This window comes from Lissotriton helveticus, chromosome 8, assembly GCF_964261635.1.
Source record: "Lissotriton helveticus chromosome 8, aLisHel1.1, whole genome shotgun sequence".
NCBI lineage: Eukaryota > Metazoa > Chordata > Amphibia > Caudata > Salamandridae > Lissotriton > Lissotriton helveticus.
This window is the reverse complement of record NC_136069.1, coordinates 840,684,552-840,706,984: the sequence shown is the minus strand read 5'-3', so window position 1 is coordinate 840,706,984 and position 22,433 is coordinate 840,684,552. Positions and strand designations below refer to the sequence as shown.

The 22,433-nt window shown below is 39.6% G+C and overlaps 1 protein-coding gene across 1 annotated transcript in view; it reads right to left on the bottom strand.

Annotated features, from left to right (window-relative positions):
- The window catches only part of LOC144772946 (adhesion G-protein coupled receptor G2-like), a 1,412,864-nt gene that overhangs the window by 663,438 nt on the left and 726,993 nt on the right, over positions 1-22,433 (bottom strand). Inside the window, exons 7-8 of the mRNA XM_078657647.1 lie at positions 4,986-5,081; positions 970-987 (exon numbers count right to left, since the gene is read on the bottom strand). Coding sequence (XP_078513773.1) covers positions 970-987; positions 4,986-5,081 — 114 coding nt within the window. The remainder of the gene's footprint in view (positions 1-969; positions 988-4,985; positions 5,082-22,433) is intronic.

Here is a 22,433-nt window from a genome sequence, read left to right as displayed (position 1 = left end):
TGCTATCGGTCTATAGTGGCTAGAAAGTGTCTGTTTTCTATTGGATGAGTGTATGTATGAACTATAAGTGTGGAAAAGGGGGAAGAACAAGAAATAGGAAAAGTAAACCCATCAGCCCGCCCATTGGCGGAGCATCATCATCATGGTATATACTTGGTACTTTTTATTATTTTTTTATTATTTTTCACAGTTGCAGTAGTGTTACAATAGGTCCTGAAGAAAGCCTTTTTAGGCTGAAGCATGTCGACCAACTAACTCATCTATGGATGGTAATATTTGGTTTCATCCATCCACACTCTGCTTTTAACCTTGTCAACATGGTGACCGCCAGAATACAATTAGTCATTAGGCACCATGCTAGTCAGTTTTAAATCACCACTTTCTATTTAGCACACATTTTCTTTGAGCACTGAGGTACTGGGTTTTTCAGAACCGGTACTGAACCGGTAACCCAGCGGTGCCAGGGACAACACCCAAAGACCTCGAGTACTTTCCTGATTCAGACACAGAAACTCAGAGTCTTCTAGGTGAAGTCAAAGATCGAATGTATTGGCTGCAACCAAGTAACAGGCGTCCTAGAAGTACAACACATGTATATTCTCAGGAGACTGCTCAATCTTACAAAGCCAGTCTTCTCTTTTTATACAAAATATTATGCTTCAGACGAACATTCTTAGGTTTACAGTTGACCATTCACATATTTTCACTACAAAGAAAAAGCAGAGTCATGATGACAAGCCCACATTTCAGTTCGTCCAGCCCACAACAAATTACCCGGCAAGGCCCAACAGTTCCATCAGATATCGGTGGACCCCCAATAAAAACGGGCACCTCCTCCTCGTAAAGCAAGACCTATGTAAAGAAACAGGGACAGGTGTGAGCAAGATTAGGCAGGGTGTGTGTGCGATGAAAAGGGTTTATGGCATGTTGTGCCTTGATGCTATCTCGTTCGGCCACTGGGAAAGGAACTGGCCGGGCAGGTTCGGCCTGGGGCAATGGTTCCAGCTTGCCCAGGTCACAGAAAAGTCAATTAAGGTGTACGTGTCCTTTGGAATCGAATTTGGCTGTAGTTATAAGCCTATGTGAGGGCAACTCACAAAATGGCTGCCGTACACAAAATGGAAGCCAAGGGTTCAGGACGAAAATGACGATTTCGAGGTGAAATCGTTACTCGAATATGACGAAAATGCTTGTACATAGTGTACTAGCCATTCTCGGTCTTTTGATATAAAAATCGTCATGCTACGACAAAGTTTATTACACGAGTCCAGAATTTTCAGAACTACAGCACTGCAACTTTTTCATCTCCCACAGCTCATGATACACTGCTGTCTGGCTTTCCATCACTGGTGGATCCAATACTAGAGTTCCCTCACACTCTCCCACGGTGAGGTACCTAGTGGATACCAGTTTGTATTCTAAAATCCCAGATGATGATGCTCCGCCAATGGGTGGGCTGATGGGTTTACTTTTCCTATTTCTTGTTCTTCCCCCTTTTCCACACTTATAGTTCATACATACACTCATCCAATAGAAAACATACACTGTCTAGCCACTATAGACCAATAGCACCCCTTTGTGTTTTTTACAAAATAAAACTTTTGCCAAGGTTAAAGCTCAATTTTTAATACATATAAGTCACCCCTAGGGTAGGCCATACACAGCCCATAGGTCAGGGTGCATTGTATTTAAATGTTGGACAAGTACTTTTACGTTTCACATGTCCTAGTATTGACAAACTGACAAATTTGTTTCTCACTACTATGATGCCTCCCTCTCCCATAGTGTAACTTTAGTTTACCTTATTACATTTAATAAGTGATAACTTTGTTTGGGAGCAGATAGGAATGCCATGTTTGGCATTTAAGGAATTTTAATTTAAAATCCTCTTTAATGGTAAAATCGGATTTTAAGTCATACTTCTGAAAATACCACCTTAAGAAAGTTGGCATTTCCTTGACCTAACCATTTGGGGCCTGCAGCCTGTTCCTCGTACACACATGATTAGGTGTAGTTGACAGTTAGCCATATGATTTTCTCCCAGATAGCCACACAATAAACAGGCTTGATGTTGGTAAGATGCGCCATTCCGGAAGGAGGGGGGGTGGTGCTGCTCATAACCACACTTCCACTTCAAAGACACTGCCACAGCTCAGACACAAAGAACTTCACTGTAGCCTTTTGTGACTTCAGACATCTTGGGACCATGACAGGGATGCAGGAGATTCCAGACACTTCTGTGGGGGGAATCCCCCAGAAGCTTTTCACTTCAAAGCTGGCCCCAGGTATATAATTAGGACCCCCAGGCCTACTCTTCAGTACACTCCCGAACCTGTGGATAATACAGAGGAAGGACTGCCCTACTGCCCGAGGGGCCATACCTGTTGTCTGAGAAGGAAGACTGGACCTGCTCCTTTCATCCCAGGCTACCTGAAGTGACTCCAAGGGGCAGCTCACTGACCTCCTGTCCAGACCTACAGGGACATAACAAGCTCCAGAGGCCTTGCTGCAACTACCCAGATCACGTGCTGTCCAGGGCCTGCATTGACCTGCAAATGGATCTGCTTGTGCCCTGCTGGCCTCTGTTGGAGTGAGTTCATAATCTCGAATGGATGTCTGCCAGGTCCTGGATCCTTGGTGTGGCATCAGTTGCGCTCCTCCTGGAAGAAAGGGAGAAATCCCAAAGTTTTGAGCTCTCTGCGACTGCGAACAGGCCCATTCAGCCAAGATCTTGCTGCTCATGATGGCCATCAACAGGAAGCTTCAGTTAAACAAACTCTTCGTGCTACACCGACGACCGGCAAAGCGAGATCTGCACTTCACTCTACAGCACAGACAGCTAGTAGTGACCGCCAACACAAAGCTCCAACAATTAGCGCCTGACACCAGATAGGATCTTCTCACCATAGCAATGACCGTCGACGCCACCTGGCCTGCTCTTTGTGCTACAGCGACGACCATAGGCAACACCTCCTGCCCCTTGAAGTCTCCTCCACCACGGACTGGACTCTTTGCACCAGACTTTGAGAAGGTAACTTTTTCAGCTGGGCTAACTTAGTCCCTGCATCCCGCCTGCTCACCATCATGGCCGGGCTTAACTTATGAATTTCACCCGATTCTGCACGACCAGTGCGTCTTTGTGTTTTTGTGTGCTATACTCAACTTAAATCTTTGAAATTGCTTATCTCCGGTTCTACTGAGTGGATTTTCGCTGGTTCAGTTTCAAATAATTTATGCCATTTTACTCAATTTTTCTAAAGTGGTGTGAAATATTTCTTATGTTGTGTTTCCATTTTATTACTGTTGCTGTGCTGCATAAGTATTTTAAACATTGCCTCCAATTTAAATGTGACTGCATTTATTCCAAGTTGCCAGAGTGTTAAGCACAGGACAATTTAGCGACTTTTGTGGTTCACCCTGAAAAAGATTGTGGCTGTAGCTTAAGTATGCAATACCCACCCCTCAAGCAGAAACTCAATTTATTACAGTATCTTGTGGATATGTTATCAACTTTCTTTCCACAATGTAACAGATTTAGAGGTTTGGGTATTGCCCGCTCTTAACTCTTGAATTAAAATGTACTCTGATTGTGGTTTTGTTCCATGGGAGATTAGTCCATTATATCCATAAAAGGTATTGAGACTGTTAGAATGTGACAGCAAGATGAATCCAGTGTGAACTTCCTCCCTTCACAATCATCAGTGATGAAAATACAAGGTAGTACACCATACTAAGAGAGGGGTAAATGGGGGAGAGAGTCTTACCCATTCCTTCAGATCTCAGTAAACAGAGGAGTAAGTGGGGAACACATGTGAAAGAATTATTGTACCATTTTCAAATGGAAACCCTGTCACCTCGGTACTTCCTCCAAGGATGCTATAATCGTTACTGAGGAGAGCAGCAACTATTCTATGCAACCAGGACTGAGGCAGGGAGATGGATACGTTTGAGACCTATAGCATGAGGTAGCTGATATTGTACCAAAAAACCTCAAACATCTACACATTGGAGGGAAGGAACTGAGGTGGATCTGAAAGGCAACTCAAACAAATAGGGCAGATGACTTACTAAAGCAACAGCCAAAAGCCGCAGCAAAATGTAGACCTGATAGTCACTGGACAAGTGACTATCCTGCCCTATTGTAGGGCTGATCCTAGGCCGATCTGGAAGGTAGCAAGTGCAACAAAGTAATAGCCACTGACTACTGGAGCACTAGAGCACTAACATAATGTGCTAACGGCATCATTCCAGCACATCATAACTGTCAACTCTCCCAGACCGGCCTTTGACGTCTAACACCGTGCTTTGTGTCAGAAAGTGTGGCAGAATCTCGTGCCTTCGGTCGACTCCTAGTCTTGGCATTCCTGACATAGTCCCCATTAAAATGATACGTCTTTAGAAAGTCATAAATATGTTCACCGTGCCTGCTTTAAGTAACTAAGCAATACCTATAACAATAATTGAAGGTAAAATCGTTATTTTTAGCATTTGATGTCAGGTACCCCAATCTTGATGTCTGTCTTTCGAGCAGGTGCTATTCGGCTTGATTGCACTGAGTGAATTTTAAAAGAAAATGCGCACATACAATTAGCCCTTTAGGATCGAGATAGCTAAACTCCCTATGTTTGGCTCTTCTCAGAACATTAAATATCACAGATCTTATAAAGTTCTAAGCGCAGAGACCCACACACGCAGGGCTGGACTGGAAACAGCAACAAGCCCTGGCAGTTTGCTGCACGACCGGCCCTGTGAGCGGGAGGGGTGTGTGTGTGTGTGGGGGGGGGGGGGGGGGGCGGAGTCAGGAAGGGGGGTGCTAGGAAAAAGCTCCACTTTCTCGTCCTGATTTTTGCAGTGACATTCCATGTTTTAATCGCCTAGCATAAAAAGCTGTGAGCACATAGTGCTGTTTAATACATTCAAACAAAACAAATGACTTTGGCAGGAGGAATATAACTAAATATAGTAATAAATAGAAATCTGTGTACCGTGATTAGTCGTTAACTTGGTCCCAGCAACATCTCTGGCAACGCGATCTGATTTGACAGTGACTTTTCTTTCAAACAGAGGAGAACTGTTTATTGCTGAGTGAGATAAACAAAAAGCCCATTATTTTCTAATTGATTAGCAATACTAAACTTACATTATCATACTGTAATAAATAAAATAATAAAATCGACACTCTGGTAATCATTTGTGTCATGAAAAGTTGGTATTTTCCTAGCCATTCAAAAAAATGACCCTTCAAGCGATCAAGCTTTTTAGTCTTGAATATTGAGATGGAAGTCAAAAAGGCATCAAAGTGGTGATTACATCACTAATAAAACTGATATAAGACAGCTAACTTCTTAAAATGTGCTTGCCTAGCATAAATACATTTCATTTCCTTTCATTAAAGGTTTAATGACAGAGAAGAGATTTACAAACCAATCGCACAGACAATCATATGGTCTCATAGAGAAGCAACATGAGATGAGGCACAAAATGGCAGTCAATGCAGCAGCTAAAATGGAGCTAACCCGCAAGTGTTGTGCCACTTAGGTGGTTTTATCTCAGGAGTGCCCTGTATTTTCCACATCCCAGGTCCCCCTGCCCTGGGGTCGTCCAACTTTGGGGATGCACCCCCACCGCCATGGCTCTGGATATATTTTTTCACAGCGTGAAACACACGAGTCAGAGCTGACTCACGAGTTTCAAGAAGGTGAGAAAACACATTTTGCAGGCGTTATCCAGCCATAATTTATAAAAAAATCAAAATTTGAGTAAAAAGAGTCATGAGTGGTGACTTACCAGGTAAAAATGATCACAAAGTATTTATTGTTTAATTGGGATGGTCTCAACATACATAGACTGAGAAATAAAGGAAAAAAACGATACCATCGACAGTTAAATGGACCTGCTATGAGAGAAATTACAAACGAAATATATATACAGTGCAACAAAGACAAACAATTACAAACTAGGAACTCAATCATTCCCAAAAACAAAAAAGGTGACCGTTTACAACACTTGAGAGTGAGAATAAAATTTCCTACGGTTGGAGTAATTTTGGTAAAAAAATGAATTTTTAAATAAACAATTTAAAAGCATTACAGAAAATGCTGATAATAACTATACAGAGTAATAGGCTGCCAACTTTGCCACAGCAATACCGTTCATAAAAATAAAAAAAATTCCAAGACTTTCAGACAAAGTAAGAATAAAACAAAGCTAAACATAAGGTAGGCTGTACAGCATAGATAGGAGTCAACATTTCCGTCCAACGGTATACTTGAGCAGGGCCATCATTAGGACAATGTGTTGAGAGAACAAAATAACCATACATGTTTTACTTCTGTTTACACCGTGCTGGGTATAGGTGTTGCCGGCAACCAGGGAAGTGCACTGTGTGAGGTGGCGATTGCTCATGCTTGGCCTTGATTAAGACATTAATGCCTCCTTGACTACATGTAACTTCAGAAAATCTGAGTGGTCTATTTCTTCTACTCGGTGTCAGTCTGAGCCTTTAGTCACATATTGCCTGTCTTGTAATTAAGATCTCGATAAGGGGCTTGGTCTCTTCTCCTGGGGTTTGAACACATTTGTTTCCAAGCTGTGTCTACCTTGACCAGACATGAGGATCTGTTACCCTATTTCACTTGTTATTTTTAATTGTATTCATTCCCTGGTTGCCAGCAACTCATTTTTAGGTTGAAACATCAACTTCTATCCATGCAATATTGACTGCCTTCTGTTTTACTTTGTTATAGTTCCTACTGTGCCTGGAAAACCTTGAAATTGTTTTTTTGATGAACGGTATTACTGTCACAAACTGTTGCCAGCCTATTGCTCTGTATAGTTCTTATCAGCATTTTCTGTTGCTTTTAAGTTGTTTGTTTAATTAAAACTCATTTTTTGAAGAAAAATTCTTCAACCATGGGTAACTTAATTCTCACTCTCAATTGTTGCAAATGGTCACCTTTTTCATGTTTTGTGAATAATTGGGAAGCACGTTTTCAATTATTTTTCTTTGTTGCACTGTATTTATATTTTCAGTTTTGGGTTTTCCCACATAGCAGGTTTATTTAGCTCCTGATAGGTATAGGTTTACTTTACTTCTATAGTCTCAGTCTATGTCTGTTGACACTACCCCACATGAACCATAGTTACTTGTTACATGTTAAAACAGCAAAGATTTACAAAACTATTTTCAAATTCTACCATCTACAACATACTGAACTGATTGATTTACGCAAAATGGAAAGAAACACCTTCTGGGTACGTTCAGCCTCAGGCCAAGTTTGGTGTAAATCTATTCAGAGTTTTGTGCTGTATCTTTTGGCAAAATTTCCTATGGGAGCAAAAATGGGACATCACTTGCCGTTTTCACTTCCTTCATGAAACTTGGCGTACTTAAACATAGCTGAATGAGTAGATCGCCAGGTTTCGTGCAAATCCATCCATGGGCTCAAAAGTTATTGGCAAATCAAAAAATGCCATATCAATGCAAAGATTGCCTGCACCATAAGCACACAGTAGCTATACCCACTGTGTGATGGATGTGTGTAAAGTGTGTGTGTGATGTGTGTGTGTGTGAGTGATGTGTGTGTGTGTGTGTATATATATATATTTCTCATTCCCTTTGGTACAATGTTTTCTGTTGGTCACAGTTAGACACATGATAATGAGCATGCCCATCCAGGGCCCAATTTTGTTTTGTACCATGTTTGTAATCCGTCTATTTCATATATACTGTAATAGATATGCCCATCCAAGGGCATTATTGCGATTGAGCCATCTATTGAGTGATTATTTAGACACTCAAAGATGGCGCTCATGTTAGGACCTGATTCTCATGTGTCCTTTGTTGCTTTCAATTAACCTTGTGTTTTTAACCTGGACCAAGATGGCGCTTCGGTAAACATGGATGAAGGTCTATTACCGAAACGCGTCTGTTGAGCAGTGTTTGTTTGGTGTTCGAATAAATTAACCGAAACTGTCCCTCGCGAGTGCTTTTTTACCGTCTGGGCATTGGATATTGTACTTGTGAGCGGAAACGGAGCAGTGATATATATATATATATATAAATATATATATATATATATATTACCTACTGGCGGTCGCCAGTAGGTAGTTATAGTTAGGACCTAGTTTCCACAGGAAATCCTCAACATTCTATTTGGATTAACTTTGGCCCTGGTGGATGAATCTTTGCGAATTTCTCAAAGAAGATGGCTCGGTCCGCTGCGCTCCTTCCCTGAAAGTTTGGGGGGGATTAGTGAAGTGGGGGCTGAGATAAAAGGGGGGTCCCAAAACGTGTATTCTCCATGTTATTTTCCATAGGACGTTTAGACACGGCTACAGGTCGAACGGCTGAATGGATTTATAAGAAATTTGGCAAAACTGTAGAGTCCGGCTCGCAGATTACGCTTTTTTTGGAATGGTGTAAATCCGTTCAGTAGTTGCTGAGAAAATTAAAGTTAAAGTCAATTATATATCTATAAGCGCGGATGGGTGCGCGCACTCAAGCGGGTGCGCGCAAGCGGAATTTTTTGTTGTTGCTGCGTGACGTCTGTTAACGTTCGATTCGAAGGAAATCAGGAAGTGTTGACCGCCATTTTGTCACTGCGAGTAAATATATTGTCATTTCAAAGCGTTGGAACATGGAAAGGGGAGAAGGTAGAGATTGTTTTGCTGCGTAGGTTTTCTCAGGGTGTGCAGTAAGGCCCTTAAACGCGAAAATATATATATATATATTTTTTTTTTTATTGCGGGGTGCGCGCACTCGGTCGCGCACACCTATTTACAAGAGTGTGAAAATGGAGATAAATCAGAAGTTTGAGTGCTTTGATATAAGGTGGCTCCGAAAAGAGCCCTTGTGTTAATTGAGTTGTTTCTGCATTTATAAGTAAGTACCGATGCAGAGTCTGATGTTGCAGAGGAAGATTCTGTTTCCCTCATCCGTGAAATGAACACCATCTGTCCTATAGATGTCTTGCATGTGGTAACGCAAGTTGTTGTGGTAAATAGAACCCATGCTATAATCTCTGAGGAAAGCAGAAACAGATTTATTTACATGTCTCCTTGCTTTCTCAATTTGTGCACAATGTTGATTGGACCAATTCCATTTCTGTCTTTGGCATATATTGGAATATACCAAGGCAGTTCGAGGAAAAAGTGTCATCAATTGTCGAAAGGTGTCTTTTAGAAGCATTTCCAGACCTAAATGTCCTAAAAGCCAAACCTTCATTTTCAAGGCAGATGCACTCGTACTCCGATGGGTTCTGGAAGTGGAATGGAAGTTAGAAGCTGAAAGTCAGGATAAAAAAATGGATGAGGCTTGGTGTGGTTGAAAAACAAAATATGATTGGTTGATTCTAATACGTGAAGATTGAAGACTACGTTGCATGTTAATGTTATGTAAAAGAAAAAGTAATATTGGATATGAAAAAAATGACATATAACAGAGATCTGGATAGGCAGGTGTTTCTGGAGGGAAAACAGTGCTGTTAGGTTGCTGTAGAACGTTGAGATATGAACTTTTGACCTGTGCCTTCAGCCAGGTGCAGAATGAGGTGTTACCATGGAAACAGCCAGAGAAGGCAGTGGGTGATGGGTGACTTTTATGTGACATTGAAAATATTGTGAGGGACAACCACGCGCAATGTAAATTTGAATAAAAAAATTTGCGGGAGGAAATATGATTGGCTGAAGAGACATATATGAGTCTGTATTGACTGGATATCTGTGCCATTGAATTTTGGTTGCAGTGATAGCAGCATAATTGAGACTTCCGTCAAACGAATATCTATTTTGTGACTGCCACTGTTGTACATCGTACAAAGCATTGGTAAAGGTAAGTCTGTAACTGTTTGTTTTGTCATGTACCGTAAAATATGGTTTACTTACAAACAATGATTGATTTTCCTCATAGTGTGAAACTAAACTCATTTTTGGCTGTCATAATGTGTTGTATTTCTAAAACTATTTTTAAATTAAATATGAAATATGAAGTATAAAATATGTTTAATATAAAGAGTAATTATTTGTGTGATTTTGAAGCTTTTATATATAATGAGAGAAGTTGTTTATGAAGTGAAAAAATGATATTAGCAGAGAGACAGATAATGCAGATAGAGAGAGAAATGGTAAATTACATGTGATATCGTCGTTAAAAAATGCTAATGGTTAATGAATTCGTAAACTTTCTGTCACACGACAAAATTAGAGTGTGGGTTCTGGACGCGGCCTGCATTGGTGGGTGTAGGGTGAGAGGGGCAGGTGGTCGAGTGAAATAAAATGAAAAGTTGGTACATTACATGTGATACCGTCTTGAAAAAGTGGTAATGTTTAATGAATTCTTAAAGTTTCTGTTAGACGACAAAATTATAGTGCGGTTTGTGGCCGCGGCCTGCGATGGTGGGCGTAGGGTGAGAAGGGCAGGTGGTCGAGTAAAATAAAATGAAAAGTTGGTACATTACATGTGATACCGTTTTGAAAAAGTGGTAATGCTTAATGAATTCTTAAACTTTCTGACAGACGACAAAATTACATTGTAGTTTGTGGCCGAGGCTTGCACTGGTGGGGTGAGAGGGGGAGGTGGTCGAGTAAAATAAAATGAAAAGTTCTGACCATGAGGTTGTACACAGATTTGTGCAGTAAATGTGTTCGTAAATTGAGGTACCAAACGGAGTATAAAAATATCTCTCACACTCCTGCTGTTTGACTGCATCTTCATCTCCCTTCTGTTTTCCGTCTCCGTTGCCCTGTGTTATCTTATTGCGTGTGTGTGTCTGTCTGTGTCTGCCTTCAGTCCGGGCTGAGGAACTTTGCTGTGGAGGCACACACAGATAGTCTCATGAAAGTAGTTGGAACGTTTTCAAAAAACTATTTTTATAATTGAAATGCTTTTTTGAAGCGCTAGTGAATGTTTTCTTTCACAATTACCGCTCGGTTGTTTCCATAGAGCAGAGGGTATGTTGTATTTCACTACTTGTGGAGTAGTGTGGCTCACTGGTTAGAGGCAGCAGGCCTGAGAGCAGAAGTCAGCCCGGGACCAGGGTTCAATTCCCGACGCGGCAGGGTCGTGGACCTTGGTCAGCGGACTCGATAATTCTCGCTTCGGTGCTTACTCTAATCAGGGGTTCCACTCGGCAACTCTGGGCATTAGCTTGCCTAATCTCCACAACGGCCCCACCAATTCCGGGGATGCCTGGCTCCACCTTGGGGACTCCCAGCAAGGGACCATCCCACAGGGAAAGCCAGGACGGGTTCCCCAGAGTTATACATTGCCGGGACGCCCCATTGCTGGGGCAGCAGTGCGCTTTACAAGTATACTACATTTACATTTACTTAGTGCCTCTGCATCTGCACTCTGTTCTCTGGTGGCTGGCGGAGAAGTGTTTGGTATTGTGGAGATTAAAGCGTGATAAGGAGTGAAATACGACATAGCGTCTGGTCTGTAGAAGCGTGGGAGCAGTGATTAACACTGAGAGAAGCGGAACTGCGGTAGTGCTTGCTAAGAGTAATAAATTATTTTTTTACAGAGGTACAACTGTCTGATGGTGCGCGACCTACTAAGAAAGGGTTCACGGGCTGTAATAGGCCTGCGGGTTCTAGTATGAGTAAATCAGGTCGACAAAAGAAAATATTAAGTTAGTACAGCTGAAGTTACGTGGAACACATGAATACTGTTTCAGTATACAATCATTTTAGTTGAGATTATGGATTAAAAGAGAGAACGTGTATATTTGAAATGTTTATTCAGAAATGCACTGTTTTCAAGGCAAGTTTCTTATCTAATACGAGTACAGACATTGCAAAAAACAAAGTAATCGGTATAGCCACTAGTACATAAAATACAAACGGTATAGTTGATGAAAAATGAATATGGTTTAGCAAAATTAATTATACACTCTTATGAGGAAGTATATTGGGGCAGATTTATGAAGGCCTTGCGCCGCCGGTGCGTCACTTTTAACATGGGAAAAAGTGACGCACCGGCGGCGCAAGGCCTTCATAAATAAGGCTCATTATATTTTAATAAATGGAAGAAGGTCTATGGCCTTTCAGTTTAGGAACGATACATGAAAATGCTAGTGGTTAGACAATATGTCTTTATCAATTAGCTGTCTGCATGCGAAGCACTATCACGTTTCTATTATGCTATTGTGTAAGGGAAAAAAACGCGCCAAAACCGACAAAATGGCGAGAGGTGCATGTATGTAATGTGTTGGATCGTACGCAAATCAGTGTTGAGAAGAACTACTGTATTGAGATATCTTTTGAAGTTTGCAGTATTGCATTTGAAGTACAGTACGAAAAACAATGGAAATATTATTGATAGAACATATTTTTCTCTTATGTATTAAAAAAATTTTTAGTTTATGGAAAATTTAAGGAGCAGAGGTGTGTGAGGCGGAAATAAGCAGTTCAAATGCGATATGGCGTTTACAGTTATAAAAAACTCATTCTATATTTACACATTAATTAGGGCACATGTAGCATATATTAGCGAGTTTTGCTTCGAGTACGTTTGAAATAACATAAGATAAGATATACAATAGAATTGTTGAGATTAGACTTTAATAAAAAATTAAGTTCAAAATCGAGTAGCTGAAGAAAAAAAATTTTGTCCACATAAAAGATCAAAATGTAACCAGTAGGAAATCATAATGTCCACTGTTAGTAAAGCCAATAGGTCTGTTCATGTTAAGAAAATATCCAAGAAAACGTGAAAAAGATAGGGAGGCAAAACGAAATGTGGACGTCAATGGCTTGCATAACAGTCATCCTAGGATTGTGTAGGCGAAGTAGGCAGCAACTGCTTCTAACAAGAAGTCACTGGTATGATCCGAAAACATGTCAGCCATCCAATTGAAAAGAGGAAAGCAGCATTCGTGATCTGTTATTACCGGAGCCTCTAGTACCGTCAGAAGACAGCTCGGTGGGTTTTCAATGTAGCTGTCTGTCAGGAAATCTTGCGCCGCTGCGAATATATCCCAATGACAAAGATATGCAACATTACAGGGATTCCACTTAAATAAGTCATGTAATTGAAAGTGCCTGCATGTGGACGACTAAATACATGTTTAGGCGTTTAATATGCAGCTTTGAAAAAAAACGTGCGTATGGTTAAAAAATAAAATGTAAAGGTTTAAAACAGGAGTTTGCAAAGCGGTCGTGGAGGGTCAGATGTATGGCAGATTAAAAAAATTACTACATGTTTTTCAATTGAGTTATCTAAAAAATATGTTTCATTATCTACTGTGTAGTTTTTCAGCATGTTGCTTATTGTTTGAGTTTTACTATTGCTGTGTCTTATACATTTTCAAGGGGCGGATCTAGGCTCATGGTGGCCGTGGGCAGGGAGCGTAGGTAGGGGGCCCTGTAACAGGGGGTCCGGGCGGGGCGGAGTGCGGAGCCCAGTGAAGAGGGGGGGGGGTCAGGGTGTTTGGAAGTGGAACAGAGCCAGAGGACGCGTAATTCCTGGCATGGGCCATCACAGAAACATGTATCTATTGTCAGAGGATTATTATATTAAGGATAAATATTGGCATGGTGGTACCTGGGGTTTGGTGATCCAGTGCAGGTGTACAGCTTGCATATGCCTAAGGCGAGCTCTGCATTTTCTGTGTATGCAGTTGTTGTCCGTTACATGGGTTTTTACAAAACGTGTGTGTGGTGAAAATTAAATGTAAAGGTTTAAAGCAGGATTTTCCCCAGATGCATGGCAGATTAAAAAAATTACTACATGTTTTTCAATGGGGTTATCTTAAACATATGTTTCTTTATCTACTGTGCAGTTTTTCTTCATGTTGCCTATTCTTTGATTTTTACTGTTGCTGTGTCTTATACATTTTCCAGGGGCGGGTATAGGGTCATGGCAGCCCTGGGCAGGGAGTGTAGGTAGGGGGCTCTGTAACAGGGGGTTTGGGCGGGGCGGAGCGTGCAGCCCACTGAAGAGGGGGGGTGGATCAAGGTGTTTGGAAGTGGAACAGAGCCAGAGCACGCCAAATTCCTGCCATGGGCCGCTACGCAAATATGTATGCATCCTTAGAGGATTATTATATTAAGGATATATATTAATATGGTGGCTCCTGGGGTTTGGTGGTCCTGTGCAGGTGTACTGCTTGCATATGCCCAAGGTTGGCCCTGTATTTTCTGTCTATGCACTTGTTCTCCGTCACATGGGCTTTTAGTTATGAAGGCCTTGTGTCGCTGGTGCATCAGTTTTAACATGGGAAAAAGTGACATATCTGTGGCGCAATGGTTTCATAAATGAGACATTTTGTATCTTATTGTAATGATAGAGAATCTTGGGGAATTTATCTGTTATGCTTGTTCTTTGCTATAATGGCTCTATGTTGTGTAAGAAATAAGTCTGTAATAAGTTAATTACATTTTATTATTTTCTTTTTTACAGTGTTTGGTGCTGAAAAGCAACAACCTGCCTTCTGAATTACACAATTTGAGGAACTATATTCTTTTTTTCAGGTGAGTTGGTATTTTTGCATAGGCAATTTTTTTGGGTGCACGTGAAAATAATGAAGACGATTTTTTTAAATGTTTGTAAAATTTCATTTTGAAATATGATTTTATTTTGAATTATTCACATGTGTTGTATCTGCTTATACTAGATATGTATTTTGAGATATTCTCCAGTGACAGTTGAAATTATCTTTTAATGGGCTTGGTGCATGTGTTGTTTTTGATGGAGTTCAGATTTACGGATCATTGGGTTATAATTCTTTCATGTTTCCATTACTTAAATCTTGTGAAGTGCTCATGATTTCTGAAATCTTGTTGCATTATGTTTGTCAGTCTTTCTCCTTTATTTACAGAGAGGTATTATGATATGGTTCTAGGTGTGATGGGTATCTTTCCTGCATATCTGTGATTATACTATGTATAGGTATTGTTTTACATATTCATGCAGAGGTTTATTATGAGGTTGTTCTTCATGCTTAGTATGACATTTTATATATGCTATGAGATTTACATGGTGAGTATGCTGTTGAAACATAAAAGGAACTGTCTCTGTGGAAAGTAGTAATCTGTTAAGTGAATGCTATGGTTTGTATAGTGTGAGCCTTCTCTTCAGAGTGCATATAGTTTACATAGCTCTTTGTACTGGTGAACTGAAAAAATGGGTCTCTAAAAATTAATTCTACAGTTAATCAATATTTGTGATATCTAGAAAATCTAAAAAGAAATTTTACCGTAAAATGTCTTTTAAGAACAGTAATTATTTAATGGAAAAAAAACATCAGTGTTAATGTTTAGGGTTATATCGTCAATTTCTTTTCAAAACAAGCGGAACGTGGTATCTTAAAATATATACAGTTAATAAGTTAGAAATTATAAAAATATATGTAGTTTAAAAATTAGTAAAGGCACTTTTAAGTTACCGTATTTTCCGGCGTATAAGATGACTTTTTAACCCTTTAAAATGTTGTTGAAAGTCGGGGGTCGTCTTATACGCCGGGTGCCAAATTTTACGGTATTTATTCTTGCGTTTTTCTATAGCGCGGACTTTACCCGAAGGTGTCAGACCGCTTCACAATAGGAAATGGTGCATTACAGGATGAAAAAGTGAACATACTCTGGTTGGTTAGGCATATTATGGTGCCGTGACCCAACACTGAGCTGCAAAACGTTACCGGTACTGTACGGTACATTACATGAGGCAAAACTGACAATCGAACAAATGGCGCTGTAGAGGTATAAGGTAATATTGCAATAAATGGAGGACACTCAAACACAAGAACAAACGTTACATGAGGCAATGGTGTCACTGTGCAAGTATCGAAAGCAAACAAAAAGTACCGTAAGAGGTAGCAAACAACAAATGGCGCCGTGAATCCTACCTAGACCCAACACTGAGCTGCAAAACGTTACTGGTGGCGTACGGTACATTACATGAGGCAAAAGTGACAATCGAACAAATGGCGCCGTAGAGGTATACGGTAATATTGCAATAAATGGAGGGCACTCAAACACAAGAACAAACGTTACATGAGGCAATGGTGTCACTGTGCAAGTATCGAAAGCAAACAAAAAGTGCCGTAAGAGGTAGCAAACAGAACAAATGGCGCCGTGAATCCTACCTAGACCCAACACTGAGCCGCAAAACGTTACCGGTACCGTACGGTACATTACATTACATGAGACAAAAGGGACACTCTAACAAATGGCGCCGTAGAAGTATACGGTAATATTGCAATAAATGGAGGGCACTCAAACACAAGAACAAACGTTACATGAGGCAATGGTGTCACTGTGCAAGTATCGAAAGCAAACAAAAAGTACCGTAAGAGGTAGCAAACCGAACAAATGGCGCTGTGAATCCTACCTAGACTTCAGCTGCACACGCGCCTCCAACCGCTTGCGATGCATACCGTACTTCCCCAATTAAGGCAGACCAGGCAGCAGGATGTCCGAAAACATATCGGGCAGCGCTGAAGCACCTAAGATGGCGGCCCCCACTGTGTTGCGCGTCTGACACGCGCTCCTCCACATGTGCTGATCTCCTCAGTCCATGGTCATAGAAAGGGGACTGTAGAATGTTCCCAATGGCAGTTTTGCAGCAGTTATTTCAGTATGGTACATTCCTAATGAATTACGGTACAAAACACACTGCATTTTTTTTAAAGGTTTTTATATGACTGACTGAGCTATACAATCTTCCTTATTATGTTGAATTCTTACATAAGGTACCTTCTTTTGATACACACCTGAAATGCACTATACTGTTTAATAAAGAAAGGAGATGCTTGGAGAGGGCCTGTAGTGTGAGCACATAGTAGTAAAGATGGCACTAGCAACACGTTTTAGAACATGAGAGGAACTACAAACCTCCAAATCCAAGCAGAGTTTGTATGCAGTGTGCACAGGAAATACCGGTACCAGTACCAGTAGATCGCTTGCTGTGATTGGTTGGTTGTTGTAAACAGGAAAGGCAGTCTGGTGAGCAGATATACATGTGGTGGTGAAGACAGTATAGCACCAGTCTCTGTACCAGTTCATACAGTACAGCACCAGTACATACAGTATGCAAATGGCTAACAGTCAAGAACCCATCATGGCTCCAGCAGCAGCAAGAAGAAAGAAATATGAAGCCAGTTACAAACTTAAAGTTGTACATTTTGCCATGGAACATAATAACTGTGCTGCTGCAAGACAATATGGAGTAACAGAAAAGATGGTTCGGGACTGGAAAGCAAATGAAAAAGCATTAAGGAGTATGCCAATGGGTAAGTGTGCATTAAGAAGAGGCACCCCACATTGGCCAGAACTCGAAAAACATGTAGCAGACATGGTGAATGAGCATCGCCAAAGCGGTTATGTAGTGACACGAAATAAAATACGTTTGTTTGCACTTCAGTGGCCCAAATATAACCCAGATCTCAGCAACAGATTTAAGGCCACTGTACCCTGGTGTACTAGATTCTTGGGAAGGCATAATCTGGTATTTAGGCAAAAGACTAAAATTGCACAAAAATTACCTACAGATCTTGATGCCAAAATACATAGTTTCCATCGCTACGTTATTAAGCTGCGTAATGAACATGGCTATGCGCTAAGTAGTATCGGAAATATGGATGAAACTCCAATGAATTTTGATATGGTTGCAAACAAAACTGTCCATCCAAAAGGTGAAAAAACAATTTTAATAAAAACAACAGGACATGAGAAGTCCAGTTTTACAGTGGTACTAGCATGCACAGCTGATGGCGCCAAACTGAGACCAATGGTTATTTTTAAAAGAAAAACAATGCCGAAACTCAAGTTTCCTGTTGGTTGTTTTGTACATGTGAATGAAAAAGGCTGGATGGATGAAGAAGGGGTAAAGCTATGGCTTGATAATGTATGGAGCAGGCGACCAGGTGGACTTCTTCAAAAACGTTGTCTACTGGTGTGGGATATGTTCAGGGCTCATTTAACTCCCAGCACCAAGCAAAGGCTGGCAAGAATAAAAACAGATGCTGCAGTTATTCCTGGAGGATTGACATCATTGGTACAGCCACTGGAAGTGTGCCTAAACAAGCCATTTAAAGATCGCATTCGAGAACAGTGGAATGAGTGGATGGTTAGTGGCGAAAAGTCATTCACAAAAAGAGGAAACATGCGTGCTCCACAGTTGGATGTTTTGTGCAAGTTTGTCATAAAAGCCTGGAATTATATCGATGCAGAAACAGTCATAAAGTCTTTCAAGAAGTGTGGCATATCAAATTCATTAGATGGCTACTTGTGGCAAGATGAAGAGGAAGCCGAAGCAGAGACCACACTATCTGATACGGAATTACCAGATCCATACGATGACTGCTTTACAGATGTACCACAAGATCTCATTGATTTACTTATGAGATCAGATGACGAAAAGGAGGATTTTGAAGGCTTTTAAAGGGAATGCCAGCAAATCCTGTAAAAATCGCTTGGAGTTATGAAAGTTTAATCCACTTGCACTGTTTTATGTTTACCATACATGTTTGATGACACACAGCATTATGTTTACAAGTAACTGTTTTTCATATGGTTCTAAATAAAAATATTGTGACTAAAGCAATATTGTTTATACAACCAATTGGTTTGAGTTCAGTCCTTGAGTGTGTACAATAAACGCTTAACACTGTCCTCTGATAAAGCCTTACTGCTCACCCACACGGAGGAGGACTAGAATCACTAATAAGCCCAAAATAAATTCTCAAAATGGCTATGCAGGACTGCGTTGGAAGGTAGGGGGTAGTCTTATACGGCGAGTATAGCACGAAACCTACATTTTATCAAGAAATGTAGGGGGTCGTCTTATACGGCCAGTCGTCTTATACGCCGGAAAATACGGTATACATTTATGTAAAAAGATATAATTTAGTCTCTATATTTTTTTAAAAGGATACAGAAGAATAAACTGAGTCTAGTTATGGAGAATTCCTCAGAAGAGAAACAAATTCATTTTGAAATCATTAACGAAGTGATGGAGGAAATTTTAGATGCAGTCTTTGAAGAGGAAATAGATAAAAATAATGATTTTATGGACATGTCTTTAGACTCAGCTTACTTAGAGATGGTAGAAGGAGATGAGGACTTTGGACTTGAAGAAGTTCCTGATGATATAATGCAGGAAGTTCTACTAGATTATGAACGTTTCAATGAATACATTTTTTTTTGATAGTAAAGCATTCTTGAAGACAGTTTTCTTGTCCTATTCGTCGATGAAGTGCTTTATGAGAGTGATAAGACATGTTCTCATGAAGTGTAAAAGAGATTGTAGTAAAAAAGATTAAAACATCTACGATGACCCATAGTTCTTGAAAAAAGTGTACTGTTTGTATGCTTTAAAAATTAGAATTAAAAACTGTTTATAATGTTAAAACAGATATGGAGTGTGATAAAATTAAGAACCAACATTTACTACAGGATTTAATACTCTGTTCAGAGACTTTCTGTTATTTTCTTTATTCTACTTAGAAAATGAATCTGTTGTTTAAATTTGTATGTTATATGCTAGCAGTCAACTATAATATTTGTTATGTTTGTGTTTTACAGATTGAGAATTTCATCAAAATCTTAAATTAAGATGCCGACCAGAAGTGAAAAAAGAAAGCTCTATAAACGGACTTACAATTTGAAGAAGAAAGGAATTGAAGAAGTATCAAAAGAACATAGGACAGATAAAAAGAAGAGTGCTCCTGGTAAGCAAACCAAAAAGTTTTTGAGAGCAATATGTGGAAGGAAAAATGTTAGTATTGAAGTGCACATGGAAAAAAGTATACCAGTATCGAGAAGGAGACATGGAACCAAAGATAAAAATGTTTCTGGAATCAGCAGACAGGAAAATCTGTACAGTAAAACTCGGATGAATCAATTTAGCCAAATCAGGAAGCGTATGTTTTACAACAGAGTAATTTCGAATTTATTACAAAAGGAGAAAGTTTCTAAAAGAAGATCTGCTTTTCTTAAGAAGAAACAATATATAGAGGGTATTGTTGAGCGCGCGTTTGAGACAAAAAGAAAATTATTTATTTTAGTACTTAATAGAATAAATACGCTAAATAAGGCAATACGAGTTTTAAAAGCTAAAAGTAAATGGAAGAGACACATAAATAGGAGTAATTTTGTAAAGTGTTTTCTGGGAAGTGGATGCATACTTCAACTTCTGAACCATTTTTTAATGAAGAGAGTTACTTTCAAAGTAACGATTTGTTGCATGCAGTTGACACCAGCGGTCGAGGATATGAGGTGAAGGAGGGATGTGTAATTGAGAAAGAGAAAATTGTGGTTAGAAATGCAGAAGAGGTGAGGGCTGGAGAACTTATTTGTTGGTGGAAAACTGTTTTGATTTGGGTTTTGAGCAACGTATTTGTAAATATTGTTATAATAAATTAAATGAAAATAAAATGCCTGCTAGAGCTGTTCATAATAATCTAGAGTTGATAAATATTCCATCAGAATTGATGGATTTAAATACTTATGAGACTATTCTGATCCAATGTGTACATCCGTTTCAGGCTATTGTTCGTATGGAGCATAAGACTGGTAAATTAAATCCTTCAGATTTACAAAGAGGATTAAAGGGTAGAGTTGTATATTTGCCACTTGATTAAAAAAAAATATGGAAACAATTGGTGTTGAAAATGTAGAAGAGGAACCTCTAGTTATTCTAGTTAATGGTGTACCTACAAAGAGTAAGAAAATCTGGCAAGATTTAGTGGATGTTAGAAAAGTCAAAAAGGCAACGTTGTATTTAGTTCAAAACAATAAGTACTATAAAAATAAAGATGTATACGTAGAAGAAGAAGATGTAAGTGAAGAAGAGGAGAGTGATTTGTCTATTGGACAAATTGAAAAAGTTGACCTATCCAGAAGTGAAGAAATTTATGAACATTACAGTGTTCATCCACTGCATTCCAAAGAAGCAATAGGGAATGCTATTGAATTATTTCAGATGAAAAAGGCGAAAGGAAATCCTATTAGTGTGTGGGAAGAAAGTTTGGAAGGTCGTTGTTTCCCACAGTTATTCCCTACAGGTGAAGGTACACGATATGATGATCGACCTATGCAGATTCCTGCATCTGAATACCGGACAACAAGATTATATGCAGAAGATCCGAGGTTTCGCCAATGCATTCCATATTTGTTTCATCTTCTGTTTGAGAGTGACTTATCTGGTCTCTCTTATGCAGTAAACCATATTTTAAAAAGTGGAGTTCATCTGCATAATATTTCAGCAAAGGAATTTATGGATAAAGTGCAACAGAAAGATAGTGTTTTGGATTCACATCTAATTAATTTAATGGCTTGTCAGCGTGGTACTAATGAGTATTGGTACCGTCGTCATGGAGATTTGAAGTGCATGCTTAGAAACCTAGGAGCACCAACATGGTTTTTAACTCTAAGCTGTGCAGAGTATGCTTGGGAAGATTTACTTGAATTTCTTCAGGAGGCGAATGCAAACATAGAAAATATAAACTACAAGACACCCGGAGTGTTCGTTAGATCCGGTTAATGTTTGCAGATATTTTAATCATAGATTTGAAGCTATGATGTCTTTTCTTATAAACAAGAAAAATCCGCCTCTTGGTGAAGTACTGGATTTTTTTTGGAGAAAAGAATACCAAGCAAGAGGTGCTCCTCATATTCATATGCTGTTATGGATCAAGGATGCTCCTAAATTTGGAAGAGACTCGGATGAAACTGTACTGTCTTTTATTGAACAGTATGCCACTTGTGACATACCTAACAGTACAACTGATAAGGACTTAAGAGGAAAAGTGTTACGCTTTCAAAGTCATCGTTGTGGAAAATATTGTCGGCGAAAATTCAAATCAAAGAGTAAATTCTACACCAAATGTCGTTTTGGATTTGCACGACCGGTACTTTCAAAAGGAAGAGTCAACAATTTGATGTCATCTTTGCGACATAACATCAGAAGAAGGTCACCTAAAAATATGTAAAATTTAAGAAGAGGTGAAGAATCCAAATATATAAATGACTATAACCCAGTCATTTTGTCCATGTGGAATGCTAACATGGACATACAATATGTTGCAGACAACTCTATTGCTGTGGCTCGATATGTAACGTCTTACATCGCAAAATCTGAAAAGACGGAACTGAAGGAGATGTGGGAAGACATTTCTCATGAAAAGAGCCTAAGCAAGAAATTGTATACGTACAGTTTGAAGATGTTGTCTCATCGAGAAATTGGAGCATATGAATGTTGTGACCGATTATCATCAGCACGTCTTTATGCTAAATCAAGGACTATTCTCTGGGTGAGTTTGGGTCTTGCAGAAACACGAAACCGTGTTCTAAAACCTGTGCAAGAAATTGAATATTTAGCCCAGAAAGAACCAAACAGTACAGACATTCTGAAAACAAATATGTTGGATACATACTATCCAAATAGAAGTAGTCTTCTAGAAAACATTTGTCTGTATGAAATACTTCAAAAC